Source organism: Helobdella robusta, assembly GCF_000326865.2.
Source record: "Helobdella robusta unplaced genomic scaffold HELROscaffold_20, whole genome shotgun sequence".
Taxonomy (NCBI): domain Eukaryota; kingdom Metazoa; phylum Annelida; class Clitellata; order Rhynchobdellida; family Glossiphoniidae; genus Helobdella; species Helobdella robusta.
The window spans coordinates 2,881,073-2,896,332 of record NW_008704084.1 but is presented as its reverse complement, the minus strand read 5'-3'; the positions used below and the strand labels follow the sequence as shown (position 1 = coordinate 2,896,332).

Genomic DNA, 15,260 nt, shown 5'->3' with positions numbered 1-15,260 from the left:
TTATATCAACGTGCTCTATGCTCCCATATCAAGCTGTTTGTAAAAAACCTGGCAGACAAAAAATATTTGTTGCGTTTAAAAAATACTCAACAACTGTCTAGTTGTTTTTAAGAAATATTTTCTTTTTATTAACAGTTTAATTTTAAATATAAGTTAATAACAATTGAAATGAAAATTACAAACTTTTCTATCAACCATTAATTAGAGTAGAAAGATTGTTTTTACCATCGAAGAAATGAAAGAAGTGTTCTCAAAATTCGAAATGTATAGTCAAAGTGAAATGTTCGTGAAAGTTGGTATCACGCTTGGCGTCGGTCGTAGCCATAAAGTAATAAAAAAATTGAAATACATTTACTCTAAAATTAAAACGATTGCTGATAGTGAGGGAGAAGTTGGTGGTCAAGAAGTAGATGAAGTTGGGAGTCAAGAAGTAGGTGAAGTTAGTGGTCAAGTGGTAGATAAAATTGGTGGTCAAGGTGTGGATAAAGTTGGTGGTCAAAAGGTAGATAAAGTCGGTGGTCAGGTGGTAGATGAAGTTGGTAGTCAGGTGGTAGGTGAAGCTGGTGGTCAAGTGTTAGTTGAAGTCGGTGTTCAAGTGGTTGGTGAAGTTGGTGGTCAAGTGGTAGATGAAGCTGGTAGTTGTGTAGTAAATGAAGTTGGTAGTTTGGTGGTAGATGAAGTTGGTGGTCAAGTGGTAAGTGAAAACGGTAGTCAGATAATTGGTGAAGCCGTTGTTCAAGTGGTAGGTGAAGTTGATGGTCAAGTGGTAGATATTGTTGATTGTCAGATGGTAGGTAACGTTGGTGGTCAAGTAGTAGGTGAAGTCGGTGGTCAGGTGGTAGATGAAGTTGGTAGTCAGGTGGTAGATGAATTTGGTGGTCAAGTGGTAGGTGAAGTTGGTAGTCATATAGTAGGTGAAGCCGGTGTTCAAGACGTGAATGAAGTTGGGGGTCAAGTGGTAAATATTGTCGATGGTCAGATGGTAAGTAATGTTGGTGGTCAAGTAATAGGTGAAGTCGGTGGTCAGGTGGTAGAAAAAACTGGTGGTCAAGTGGTAGGTGGCCAGGTAAATGAAGTACTTAAAAAATTTTAAATAGTTCTTAGTTTTCAAGATTTCAGTTGCGTGGCACCCGTTAATGAAAAGTCAAGAGGGTTGTCAAAAGGGTGGGCCGATTTGATTGCATTAGAATTTAATAAAGTAATACCTTGCTGTATATTGAGTTATTGTTATAATTACATATCAAAATCTACTAGTAAAAAAAATGATTATTGGAATGGAAAGCGAGGTGCAGCTTTTCAGAATGTTGTACAGTTTTTTTCAAAATAAAAAAAATTCCGCAACCTGACAAAAACGTGATCATAAATGTAACTGTCAATGGAGAAATATATCATTCGTCTACTAGACTGCACAGTCGTTACATTAACAGTGACACTAAAAAAAAGATAAAAAAGCTTACAAACGCCAATAAAACTCCTAAAGCTATTTATTGTTGATGGTCAGATGGTAGGTAAAGTTGGTGGTCAAATAGTAGACACGGTTTTAACAACTACTGTAAAATTGTCATTTAGTAAATATATTTTGATACAGTGTGTTAACTAAAATTTTGCGATGAATAATTATATCCGATAATTTTTTAAGCATACAGTATTGCGTCGATTGGTGTAAAATAATAAAAAATATACTGTCAAAATATTTTTTTTAAATAAATTAAAACCGAGACACAATTTTAACACCTGTTGTAAAAATGTCATTTAGTAAATATTTTTTGATACAGCGTGTTAACTATAATTTTGCGATGAATAAATATATGTAATAATTTTTTAAGCATACAATATTGTGTCGATTGGTGTAAAATAACAAAATATTTACTGTCAGAATATTTTTTAAATGATTTAAAAACACAGACAGAATTTCTTTAACGAAATTAGTTCGCTAACATTTATTCGATCAAATAAAATCAAAATTTTTTTTAAGTTAAAACACGTGTTTTTAAATTTGCATGTGCATCAGGCATTAATGATTTCTTTAACTTCTTAAATTTTCCATTTCAACTCAAAAGTCTTTCGGCACTCCATATTTATATGTCGTTGATCGTGAAATTTGAAAATCACTTTCATGAAACTGGTGTTACGGACGTACAAACAACACCTGATTTTCACACGCAAATGTGTGTTGTTTAATATATTGTAATGATTGCAGTTGTTGTATTGGTAGTATTGTAATCTGTTTGTAATCGTAGTTGTTTTATTACATTTAGTTTTTTTAATTAATTTAAATTCTAATCTAATGTAATTAATATTAAATTGACATTAGTCATTAATTTAATTTAATTAATTAAAATTAAATTTAAGATAGTTTACTTTACCCGTTTGCCCGTTTACAGACTAGTAGAGATAGGATAGGACTTTTTAGGTTTAGTTTTTCAGTTTAAAAAAGAAATCTTTCCCCATGCATTGAAATTGAAATGTTTTATTTATTATTAATTAAATAATTATTTTATTCTGTCCAAACTTTACTTTACTTGAAACTTTTGGTTACTTAGTTAATGTTTGTTTGCATGAACAACAACTAACTTTTAGTTTAACATTAATTTAATTAAAATTAAAGTGATTAAATAAAATAAATCATAAAATAAGTCATAACTTACTTAAATGTAAAATTTACATTGTATGTATCTGTATGATAGTATAGTATGCTAGTCAAAATAAGCAAAACATCAAGACATGCAACAGACGTTTCAACATCTATTAACTTGACCTAACCTTTGACAAACTTGTGTTCAACATTTCAAAACTTTCCTATTTCATCTGCACATCAACATTGTATTTTGATCACAGTTATGTATGAGGAAGGCTCATTGCCAATCATTAAAGTTGTCGGGCGTGCAAAATCTTCTGAAAGATATGATGACGGAGTTATGATAGTTGATTGCCAACCATTTTGGTTGCATTTTGGTTTTGTTTGGCCACCATCTTTTAACTTTTTCTGGTTTGTGAAAGATGGATGTGGGATTGTTTGTGCTACATTTACCTGGATTTTAATTATTTATGCTCAGTTTGTGGTCATAACCGTCCTCCTTCATCCATCTCCTTATACCAACCATGCTCTTTTTAATGGAGTTTTATTTGAAATTCTGTCAACTTTGGCCATGGTTTCACATTTCAGAGCAATGTTCTCAGATCCAGTTAGTTTCTAATTGCTTGCAATATTATTTATTTGAAATTGGTTATTTATCAGGCGATTTTGTGTTCAACTTACCAAAAATTATTTTATGTCAAATGCATTATTGATACATTAAAGTAAACAAAGAATTTTGTGTATGAGCATATTGAACAACGGGCAAAGTATTTTAATAAACACTTATCTACTTGGCATCGTGTGAAAAAACTACTGCAAATAAAATACAGTACTAACTAATTTGTTTATCTGAAAAATCTGCATTAGTCTTGTTATCGGGTTAATTTTGCTTGGTTGAGTTAGCGTAACAGATGCATAAGTTCTACTTCAGAAGTTTCATCCTAAGAACCACTTGAATGTTCATACTTATGTATATAATGCTATTTATACATTTGAATAGAAAGTATTTACAAAAGGTGGAGTAAGAATAAATGTATGTGCATAAAAAGTTCATATTTGTCTTTGAATAAAAACCGTCACCGTAAGACCCCAACACATTGCCATTTCTTTACATCCTCTCATTGATTTATGTAGTGCCACCAGTGTAACATTGTAAACAGCAATCCCATTCCTAATTAACATAATAATATTATATAATTAACAATTTTTATTAAATTATATCGTACCATGTTGATTAATTTCTATTTCAACTTTTCCAATTTGCTTGTAAATAGCTTTAACTACTTAATTGTAACATGCATTAAAATTTTTTGAACACATAGACTGATATTTGAAATATTTTGGTAATTTTTTTGTATTTTACATTTTATTTTGCACCTATAATTAAACGTTCGTGCCGCAAAGTCTGTACTATCCACACCACACGACGCACATAACCGTTATGTATGCACATGAAAGCACAGAATCTCACATCTGATGGTCTTTAAGTTTTTGGCAGACAGTATTCAAACCATGCCTTCATGTAATAGCAGCGCGAGACATGGCACTCCTACCGACTGAGCTAACTCGGTGACCAACTCGGTGTTGACAGGCAATCGGTCCGCCTCTGTTGAGTGCATCCAGGTCTGCCTTCGGCGACTACGTGGTCGAGTCCAACCGGCTCAGGTCAATCCATGGCAACTTTTATAACTTTATGGTGGTCCTCCGAAGAACGAGTACGAGCTGTGGCCAGACATGTAAAGGGATGTCTAACAGGAAGCGTGGTGACTGGCGATTGTAGTGTTCTTTTTCTAATTTTGCTGTTTATAGCATGACTACACTAGGATGGACGAAGAATTCTGCGCAAGCGCCATTGATCTGTAGCGTCGAGTTTTTCCAAGAGGATGCCGGCGGTTGACCATGGCTCACATCCATGCAGCAGCATTGGTTGACGAAAACGTTGTGTTTTTATGAATGCTCGAATATAGTTTTGAATCATTGACTAAAACTACAGATTTTGTTTTGTCTCATGCTTGTTATTATTTTTATTATATGTATACATATAATTTTAGTGAACTGTTGCGTGATAATATTTGAGGGTTGTAGTTTTTTCAATCAATCAATCAATCATCATTTAGCGTCCAAAGACCAAGTTCTTCCGAGGTAGGACGTTCAATTTTTTGCGCCAAATTAGGCGATCAGTTGTATCCATTTCATTTAAATTTAGAGCTTTCATGTCTTGCTCGATTGTTTGCAACCAGGACTTTTTTGGACGGCCTTTGGGACGTGTGCCGGGTACTTCAACATCTGCAAGAAAAGTTATGGCACTGTTTCCACTTTGTATGACATGACCAAACCACCGCAGACGGTGTTGCCGTCATTCGTCCTTTAAATCATCTAAACCAGCACGACGCAGGATTTTGATAGATTTGATGTGGTCCTTCAGACTAATTCGTTGCATCCATCGGAGCATTTTCATATCGGTTCGTTGAAGTTGTTGTTCCAGTTTGGTTGTCATTGGCCATGTTTCTGCATCATATAACAATACTGGACGTATCGCAGATTTATAAAGTCTTGATCGTAGTGGTAGTGGGTTGTCACGCCGCATCAATATAGAGGCAAGGAGATGCCATTTATTTCGGGCTGCACGTATGCGTGCTCGAACGGCAGCTTCAGATGTTCCAGTACAATCCAAAACATCTCCTAGATATTGAAACAATGTGACTTTCTCTACCTTAATGGCTTCAAAAACATTGCTATTTCGAATTTGTTGTTGTGGATTGATGCAAGCAGGACAAACAAAATTGGACACTTTAGATAAATTACCAATTATTTTTGTACAACGTATGTGACACCACTGGTTACACTGCTGACACTTGATTGAATTGTTACCTACACCAGCTTTATAAACTGAACAGGGCCACCGTCCAGTAGCTGTGGATTGAATCGGTTCACCAGTGCTCATTGCTGTTGCTTTGCTGATGTTGTCTTTGAATCCATGATCGGCCAGTCTGGTGTTCCAATCTTCAAACATCTGTGCTGTATTCTGCTCAGACGGGGCTGTTAAAACAATATCAGCATATATTAGATTCCAAATGTCACCAGTGCGTATCGGCTTTGTGATTTCTTCCATCACAGTTATAAATAACAGTGGACTGAGAATCGAGTCTTGGTGAACTCCAACGCCGATGTCAAATGCATCTGTGTTTCCAACCGTTGTGCTGACGAGAGTCTTATTATTCGTATACATTTCCATCACAAGTCGAACAAGATATTCTGGAATGAGTTGTCGACGTAGACTCCACCTGATTGCTTCACGGGTAACTCGATCAAATGCTTTTTCAAGGTCTACAAAAGGTGTAATAATTGTTTATGCTTTGTAGTTTGTTGTTTGATGATAATGGAATATTTGTAATATGTATGTTTTAAGACCCATTTTAATGGTTGATGTATGTTGTAGGAGGATGATGGAACACTTATGAGAATTTTCCATTTTGGACTGTTTTATTTATCATTATTTTATTTTTTTTCATTTATTCTGTTTTTATTTGATTGTTTACTTTATTATATTTTAATTTATGTGTAATTGTGTGTATGAATATATGTGTATTGCCGTTGTGAGTTTGTGTGTGTGTGTATATATATATATTTATATATATATATTAAATTTTCTTTCTTAAGACTGATTACATGGTCGGATTTTGGGGATTGAACACTCATAGTATGAGTGGATGTGTATGAGATGAATGTATTGTGTGAAGATGTATCATTAATGAAGATGGATGTTATGTGTATGCAGGACTACGGATAATTGGGTATGTCTGATGTTACTCTTGGCGGATGTTTATGAATAGATTTTAATGGTTTGTTATGGTTGTTGGTGGGTGATGCTTTTGAATAATATGGCTCGAATTGATTCTATTTGTCGGTTTTCATTATAATAATGAATTGCGTTGGTTAATTCGCGTTCGAATAAAAAATTTTACACAAGCGTGGGGGTGTGTGGTTGTGTATGAATGGTATCGGATTAATTGTATTTGTTTATTTATTGATTTTTGACATGCTGTAAATGTATTTTTCTCTATAATAACGAATTACAGGGAGCTGTACCCAGAGGAAATGCGACTCCAGAGTGCATGGAAAAAATGAATTTTAAAACTGACAAAATTTTGTACAAATGTCCGAAATGCGTTTCCATCAAACCAGAACGTGCCCATCATTGTAGGTTTGTAGTTTTTGATTTGTATGTCTATATTTTTATTTAAATCGAGCATGATTTTATGACGCACTAGAATGAGCAGACTTGATAATTTTAAAGAGAAAAATAGAGGAAAAGCTTGGTTTTCAAAGTCGTATCTAGTCCTTTAAGCTATACTCAACATCGCAGAAATTTGAAAAACTTGAAAATTTTGTAACTGTTTTTCTAAATAAGGTTTGGATGAAAATAATTTTTTTCCAATTCATCTGATAGATCATAACTTATTTTAATTAAGCCTGTCATATATCATGTTTTGGTGGTATATTTTATTATTATATTAGTAGAAATATATTATTATATTAGTAGAAATATAGAAATAGAAATATATTATTAATAGAAACGTCTTCTTCTCGGACTTTTGTCAGAAATTTCATGAATGAAGTCAAACGAAGTAGGCAGGCCAGACGGGAATTAAGTTTCTAAATGACTTTGTAATCAATAAAGTAACAGAAAGTTTAAAGAAAATATAAGAAAAGGTTAAATTTCCAGCGATCCCATCAAAACGACATGTATTACATAGGATGGAAACAGGTTACATTTCAAATAAATGTTCACATCAAACGGGAAACTTCAATAGCAATTTTATTAAACTCTACTTTTGAAATTAAGTGAAAATTCGAAGAAAATTCAGACAAGATGTTTCGAATGTCCAATTTTTTTAGTGAATATGCTACACTACAAATGCTTAGCCTTCATGCTTAAAATGTTCAATGGGTGAGCAAACAAAATGAAATTTTTTTTAGGGTTTTTTGCGTTTATCTACTGTTTTACAGCATTTGATGGCGTGAAGCAAGTGAAACATAAAAACTTAGAAATAAAGCATCTTTACATCAATTGGTTAATTATGTAGACTTGAAAATTTTACTGAAATCTAAAAGCAACAGTAAGAGTTAAAACGATTTGACATTTTGTCGAATGAAAAAAAGGAATTTAGCAAGGCTTTAAACTTTTCGGAATTTAAAAAAAGATAAATTTTAATATCGCATTATCCAGTCAAACAGGACATTGAGTTAAATAAAATAAACGTAAACATTGAAGCTACAAATTACATATTTATTATTATTATTTTTATTAATTCACGTTAATCTATATAAGCATTTGTCAGAGGTGCATTGAGAAGATGGATCATCACTGTCCCTGGGTCAATAATTGTGTTGGCGAAAGGAATCTGAAATATTTTGTTCTGTTTACGGTAAATTTTTAACGACAAGGCTTAATTTTTATAACATTTTTTGTATGGCGTTAAAGAATTATTTGTAACTTTTCAATCTTCAATGCAGTTGAATGCGATAATTAATAGAAGTTATGACTAGGTTTTTTGTTGAATATCATTACTTTAATTTCGAAATCAAATTTATTGAGTTTATTATAACTTGTAATAACTCATCATTACAGGAAAATTAAGATAATTGATTGTTTTATCAGTAACAGTATTAAAATATATCTTTTGCATCACAGTTTTATATATGTTTGATGTCATGTCATGTTATATACATGTCTGGATTTCACTTTTTCTCCTGCATATCCACTCGTTTATCAGGTAAATCAGTTTGTACAATTCATCTCTATTTTTTATTTGTACATAAATTTTGAAATCATTTTAGGCTCCTGTTTTAATTTTACTCCCGCAATCACTAGCTTCCTTATGATGATGTTGTTTGTGGAATCGTTGTTGTTTGGCTTATTTACATGTATTATGTGCATATCTCAGATGTCTGCAATTTTAAACGACGAAACGGTTAACACATATTTTTTTAATAATTGCTTTTCAATTATGTATTTTGATTTTACATTGTGTAAATAGTTGTTGCAAGTTTTTTTATTTAGCTTCCATAAAGTTTTTGGACAAAAGAATTTCCATTGCAAAAAATCTATTGTACACCAAAAACACCCACAAAATTTCTGTAATAACGGAAAAATTTTTTTTGCGCACATAATCCTGGCAAAGACAGTAAACGAAAAACCTAGGTAATTTCCCTCCTAACAAAAAAGTATTAGAAATTTATTACATATAAGAAATTGTACGTAAAGAAATCTGGCAGTTAAATTGGCAAATTTTTTTATTTTTGTAAAGCATACTCCAATATTTGAGATAAATTTACCAAGATATGTGTTTGCCATTAGGCTAAAAAATCTGAACCACAGCGTGGCAAATTTTTAGGAATGGAAAATTTATGTGTTTTAATTTATGATTGACAAAATAAAATCAAGCTGCATTTATTTATGGCGCACTTAACTATAGTAAGGTCTGCGCAGTAATAGTTCTAATTGTGTTGGGATATTGATTTTGATTATTAGCAAGTTATTAATGATAATTTCAATAATTCTAAAGAAAAGGAAAATCTTTTAACTGATGTCAATTATGAATAAATGGGTTTTCTTAACGATAAATTGTTCTTGATGAGTCTGCTTCAGTAAAATGCAACAAGTTTCTGACCATTCTTTGACGTTCAATTCTTTATACACTGGTGGTCGTTTTGTACCTCCTCTTTGTACTCTCTCAAGTTTTTCTATATTTTTTAAATTCCATGGACACTAAGCACGAATCCGGTATTATAAATGTGATTGAATCAGTGATTTATATAAAAATTTAAATGATTCAACATTAATTTGCATAAAATTTACATTTATGATACCTAACGTTTGTTACGCTGATTTTATTTTATCCATATGTATGCTAAATTCCAGATTATCATCTTTCACTATTTTAATCAACATTTTTCAATTCACTGTCATCAATTTTATAAACGTAAATTGTACCAAATCTATTATTAACGCTGTTTACCCTGCACTTTTCAATATTACTTTTCACATCCCAAACTCTACACCGATTAGTTAGTTGATGTTAAACGGGTTTGTAGAATTTTTCCATCTTTTATAGAATATTTCTTCCCTATAATTTAGCATCACCAGTATTCATGCAATACCATTGTCACGTCATTTCATCGCAAATTGAAAAAAGTATCATTAATATAAATAATAAATAGCACCGGATCTAGCACACTACTTTGAGGTAAAACACTCATTACATTATACGACTCTGAAATTTTTTTACCAACCCTTACTTTGAATGTTCTATCATTTAAAATTTTCTATTTCCACAAAATTTTACTTTTACACCATATTTTCTCAGTTTATTAATTTTGTGTGGGATACTTTCTCAAAGGCCCTTCGAAAATCTTTATAGACTATGTCAACCTTCTTCTCCCCGTTTCTCACATCTCTCCGCTCGTTCATCAGTTTCATTAACTGTAACGGACATGATTGTCTTTAAAAATCCTTACTGACTAATATGAAAAAAGATTATTTTATTGAGATGATTTATCGATACATCTTTAATTATTGATGTGACACGGGCCTGTAGTTTTTTGTATTTTGTTCTTCACCGTTTTTATATAGGTCTAGCTGTTATTATACTCTCTTTCCAAATCTTTAGCATTTTAAGTGATTAATTAATTAAATAAAAAAGAACAATAAATAAAATATGTAAAATAACTAAAAAGCTACGTACAATAATTAGAAAAGTCTTTTTGTATAAATTTCGTTTGTGCCGTTAATATTTTTTATTAAAAAAGTATTGGAAATTTGTCATCTTTCAATGTGTTTGGTTTTATTAGAAAAAATTATATATATTCATGGAAAAAAATCGACACCATGAAAAAACGCAAAGTTATTAAATTGAGCAATTTTAAGAATGTTTGCACGCCCCGTTACAACACAGTCAGCTTTCATTATTACTTACAACTGGGTTTACGATAGTTTTCGTCACCGATTTAATGTGCAGAGTTTTGTCCTCTCTGTTAACACTTAAAAATGTAAATGCATGCTTTTTTATATTTAATTTACTTAACCATGATATATTTATGTTTTGCTAAAATATCCCATCTTAATTTCGATGTTGTTTTTTTTTACGAAATTTTCCTATTTGATGAGCATAAAATACTTTAATACTTGAATTTAAATAAATAAATAAATAAATATATATATATATATATATATATATATATATATATATATATATACATTGTTATTTTAAATATTACTCTAGGGAATCGAACAACTAAAGCGGGATAAAACTAAATATTGCAGAACTAGTCGGGTAAAAAATTTGAAAAGAGTGTTCGGATCCAAAATATCTTTCGCTTGGATATCTCCTTTCCACACTTCTAATGCAACCGAAATTTCCTTGGACAACAATATGTATATTATATAATTTTTACGATAATTAATATTTAATATTCTATCGTTTTTGGTGTAGCCAATAATGTGTAATAAACATTTTTCAATGAAAATTGTGTTTTAACGAAAATTGATTTTTAAAAAGTATATGAGATTTATGATTTACATTCTCCACAAAATTCTAGGCTGGAATTACCCCATTATATTATTTTAAATAATTTTAAAAATATGTCGTTGTACACTTGTAGAAGCAAGAGCAATATTAACGCCATACATTCATTATATGGTTGTATAAGGAGATGGATATTGATTGCGCGGGATTATATAACAAAGACGATTTCCGGTCAAAAATTCTATTCATGCACCTGCATCTTTTTTTCTTTCTCTTGCCTTATCCTTTCAGGACATTGGCGACCATCGACCTCTACAAAACCCGATCTATAATACTTTGTAGTAGTTGATATGTGGTGATATTCGACATTGACTTCACGAATGTTATTCGTTGTTGACCGCGATCTTTTTTACTGCAATCTTTCCGGTAGTTGTTAGATTGTCCATTCTTTCCTTCCACATGATGTGACCAAAACACTTCAACTGCCCCTGTCGGATTATCTGTAGTAATTTCCTCTTTTCATAACCAGACTCTTTTAATACATCCTCATTCGAAGTATGAGAGGTCCAACTAATTTTCATAATTATTCTCAAAAACCACACTCGGCAGCGTTAATCTTTTTCCATTTCTTTAGAAATTGTCCAGGACTCATAGCCGTAAGTTAGCAGAGAAAAAATGAAATACCCTAACAGTTTTAATTTTGTTGTTATCCTGATTTTACTGTTGGTGAGGACGTTTTCATTTTAGAATATGCATTTTTCGCCATAGCTATTTTTCTTTTGATATTCATATCACATTTACAACCTGAAGTAATCAGACTTCCGAGATAATTAAAGCTGTTGACTTGTTTACCATTAATGATTATGGAGCAGATCGGGGTGGTTTTGCTTTTACTGATAACCATGCACTCTGTTTTGTTAATGTTAAACAAATGTATGGTTTGCTTACATTCGCATACGGAACGTTGTGCGATGTCAACTTCATATGTTTAGTTGTCGGTTTTATACAATCTTGCAACCGAATTATTGATAACTTACGATATATAAGGAGACCATATTTTATACAGTATTACATATCAGAAGAAAAAATATAAAAATAACGTTCATAAATGGAAGTATAAAAATTTACTTGATGAATATAAAGATTTCTGCAATAATTTAAAATCTGAAATCGTCAAAACACGTCTTTGTTATGAGCAAACTTCAGTTGAACGAGCTAAGGATAATCCCAAAATTTTTTCCAAATATCTTAATAGTCAACAAACAGTGAAAGAGTTAATTAAGTCTAAAAAACCAAATGGGGAACTAAGTCAGATTCAGTTGAAATTGTGGATCGAATAAATGCCGGTTTCCAAGATGTGTTTGTACTTGAAGACGATAATAAAATTTCGCCTTTTTATGTAAATAAAAGTAATTTTGAACAATTTATAGATATGATGCCAAATGATATCAATTACAAGATTGTTTTAGATAAACTTAGACAGCTCGATGAAAACAAATCTTGTGGTGTTGATAACTTAAAATGGAAAAATCGTTATCACAGCATCAAACAAAGCAAACCAAATGCTTGGTCGAATAAAAAAATCTTTTGGGAAATTTGATTATATGTTGCTTCGTAATTTATAAATAACTTCCATTCGTCCACTGTTGGAGTTTAGTAGTTTGCAGTATCAATTTGGTCCCCAGATATAAAGGATGATAGCGATAGGATAGGATGATAGGATTCGGTTTTAATAACATTCAATTTTCAATTGTAATTTATTGTTGATTCTAAAGGATTCGGTTTTAATCATGGATATATATAATATGGCAGACGCGTTACATTGTTCATATATATTTAACATCCAGGTCAAAAAGGTCAATCTAACAAATATTTGTTAGAAAATTGAAAAAAGAATTTGAATTAAAGCAAACAATCAGTTTTTTGCCGGTTGTTTAGCGATTATCGTTCTAGTTGCTTTTTTGTCAATTTATTGACATTTAATTAAAAAATTTGTCTATAGTAAGACGTTTGATCGTAAAAAATCAATAAAATGTCAATTACTACGAAAAAATGTATAATGCTTACGCGTTTAGTTCTATAGAACTGAGCAAAATTATGAGGCAGGTAACAATTATTATGCCGTATCCATTATATTCATGGTTTAATTCCATAGAACTAAGCAAAATTATTAGACAGGTAACAATTATTATGCAATATACATACATTATATCCATGGTTTTAATACCATTCATGCTATATTTGGACTGGTACACTTGTAGGTATATATGCATATTGTTTTTTCAACGTACAATATTTTAATTTTATTTGTTTATTTTTACTTCACAATTTTCGAGAGTAACGTAATGTTATTGTCATTAATTTAATTTTTTATATTGATTTAGACATTTTTATCAAAAATTGTAGAGTTCTTATATATTTGAGATTTTATCTTTTTTCGGGCCTTTTTTTATGTTTCGTTTTTTATGCGTTTCATGGTATAAACTTGTTGAAAAAAAGGGATGATAAGAGTCTAGCGCAGAGCAACAAAGTAGAGCCATGCGCGGTTTGCGGTTGTCGCGGTTTAAACCGCAAAAACCGCACCGCAACCGTGGTTTTTTGCGGTTGCGGTGCAAAATCATGCGATTTTACGCGGTTGCGGTTTTGAAATATGCGGTTTTTCCGCGGCGCGGTTTTTTTTATCAAAACCGCGGTGACCGCAAAAATTTTGTTAAATATTTTTGTTCGTCCATAACATTTTAAAAATTGCATTATCATTGTAATAATTTTATATATTAAAATCTTAATATCTTTGGAATCCGTTGAAGCAACCATTTTCTTTTTCCTGTTTACTTTGAAAGAAGTAATTTTATTTACGGCATGGTTAATTATCGATTATTTTATAAAAATGTCTGAGGTAAAAAATGTTGAAGTTGATCCACAGATAGATGTAATTGATAAAGAATTTTTAATTAAATTGATGCTGTCCAAAAGTTTGGAGAGTTTCGTCAGAAAGGATGGGATCAGCGGTTTTCGACGCTGCGGTTGCGGCGCGGTTGCGGTTTCAAATGTTGCGGTTTTGTGCGGTTGCGGTTTTTGAAAATTCCAACCGCGCAGGGCTCTACAACAAAGTTGATTCCATCAATAAGAAACCTAGCTTACGAAGATCGTCTTAAAAAATTAGGATTAACAACTTTGGTGAAAAGATGAAAAAGAGGAGATTTGATTCAGTTGTTTAAAATCATGCATAATTTGGACAAAGTTGATTTAAATAATCGTTTTAGCATAGTCAAAACAAAAATGCGAGGTCACCGTTTGAAATATTTTAAAGATTTAACAAGACAAAGGGAGAAAGAATTACTTATTCAATAGAGTCATCATAGTTGGAACTCATCACCAAATGAACTTGTTGAGGCACAATCAATGAACAAATTTAAAAAGCGCATTAATTGTTGGATAAACAACAATCAATCAACGAATCAGCTGTGTTAGCCTGACAGCATGCTCTCTGGATAACCTCCGGAACAGCTACTACTACCACTATATAGGTATTGTATGAATTCTACCGAATATATACACACACACATATATATATATATATATATATATATATATATATGCAACATTTCAAAAATTTAACACTACTTTCAACATTGTTCAACTTTTTTATATTTCTTTTTAATTTATTAATTTCAGAGAAATTAGACATTTTATTGTTTTTTAAAAAATTTTTATTAAATAAATTTGCAAATAGCTATTTCGAGTTATAGATAACTCATCTTCAGTGCATTATATATTAGGTATGTAAGATATAAGATATGTAAGATAACTATAAACAATATAAAACGCGATTTTTAAAATTTTAACGGCAAGATTGTTTATATTATGGTTGTTAAGGTAAATATCAACGCTCAGCCGAGAAGCGCGAATTAATTTATTTAATTAACTACATATTATTAATATTATTTTTACAATATTTAAAAACGTTATTATTATTATTGTTAACGTTATTATTATTATTATCATCGCTGTGGATCTTCTTGCTTCTTGTGATGATGTTCCATTTGCTAGTGTTATTTGCGCTTTGGGTTGTGGCGTTGGTATCTACAGTGTTGACACTGTTGTAGTTGTTATTGTTGATGCTGTTGTTGTTGTTGGTGTCGTTGATGTTGTTG

At 31.4% G+C, this 15,260-nt stretch overlaps 2 protein-coding genes across 2 annotated transcripts; both read left to right on the top strand.

The window, feature by feature from the left end:
• Positions 1–235: 235 nt before the first annotated feature.
• HELRODRAFT_171454 (hypothetical protein) lies at positions 236–1,093 on the top strand (the record flags this gene model as incomplete). The annotated part of the gene is made up of 1 exon (XM_009018169.1): positions 236–1,093. One exon carries the CDS (start codon positions 236–238, stop codon positions 1,091–1,093), a length of 858 nt encoding a protein of 285 aa, XP_009016417.1.
• A 1,825-nt stretch (positions 1,094–2,918) lies between these two features.
• Positions 2,919–11,028, top strand: HELRODRAFT_77555 (hypothetical protein; the record flags this gene model as incomplete). The annotated part of the gene is made up of 6 exons (XM_009018168.1): positions 2,919–3,185; positions 6,658–6,782; positions 7,911–8,007; positions 8,274–8,355; positions 8,420–8,553; positions 10,864–11,028. The coding sequence occupies 6 exons, from the start codon at positions 2,919–2,921 to the stop codon at positions 11,026–11,028; spliced, it is 870 nt and encodes a 289-aa protein (XP_009016416.1).
• Between the last annotated feature and the right edge of the window lie 4,232 nt (positions 11,029–15,260).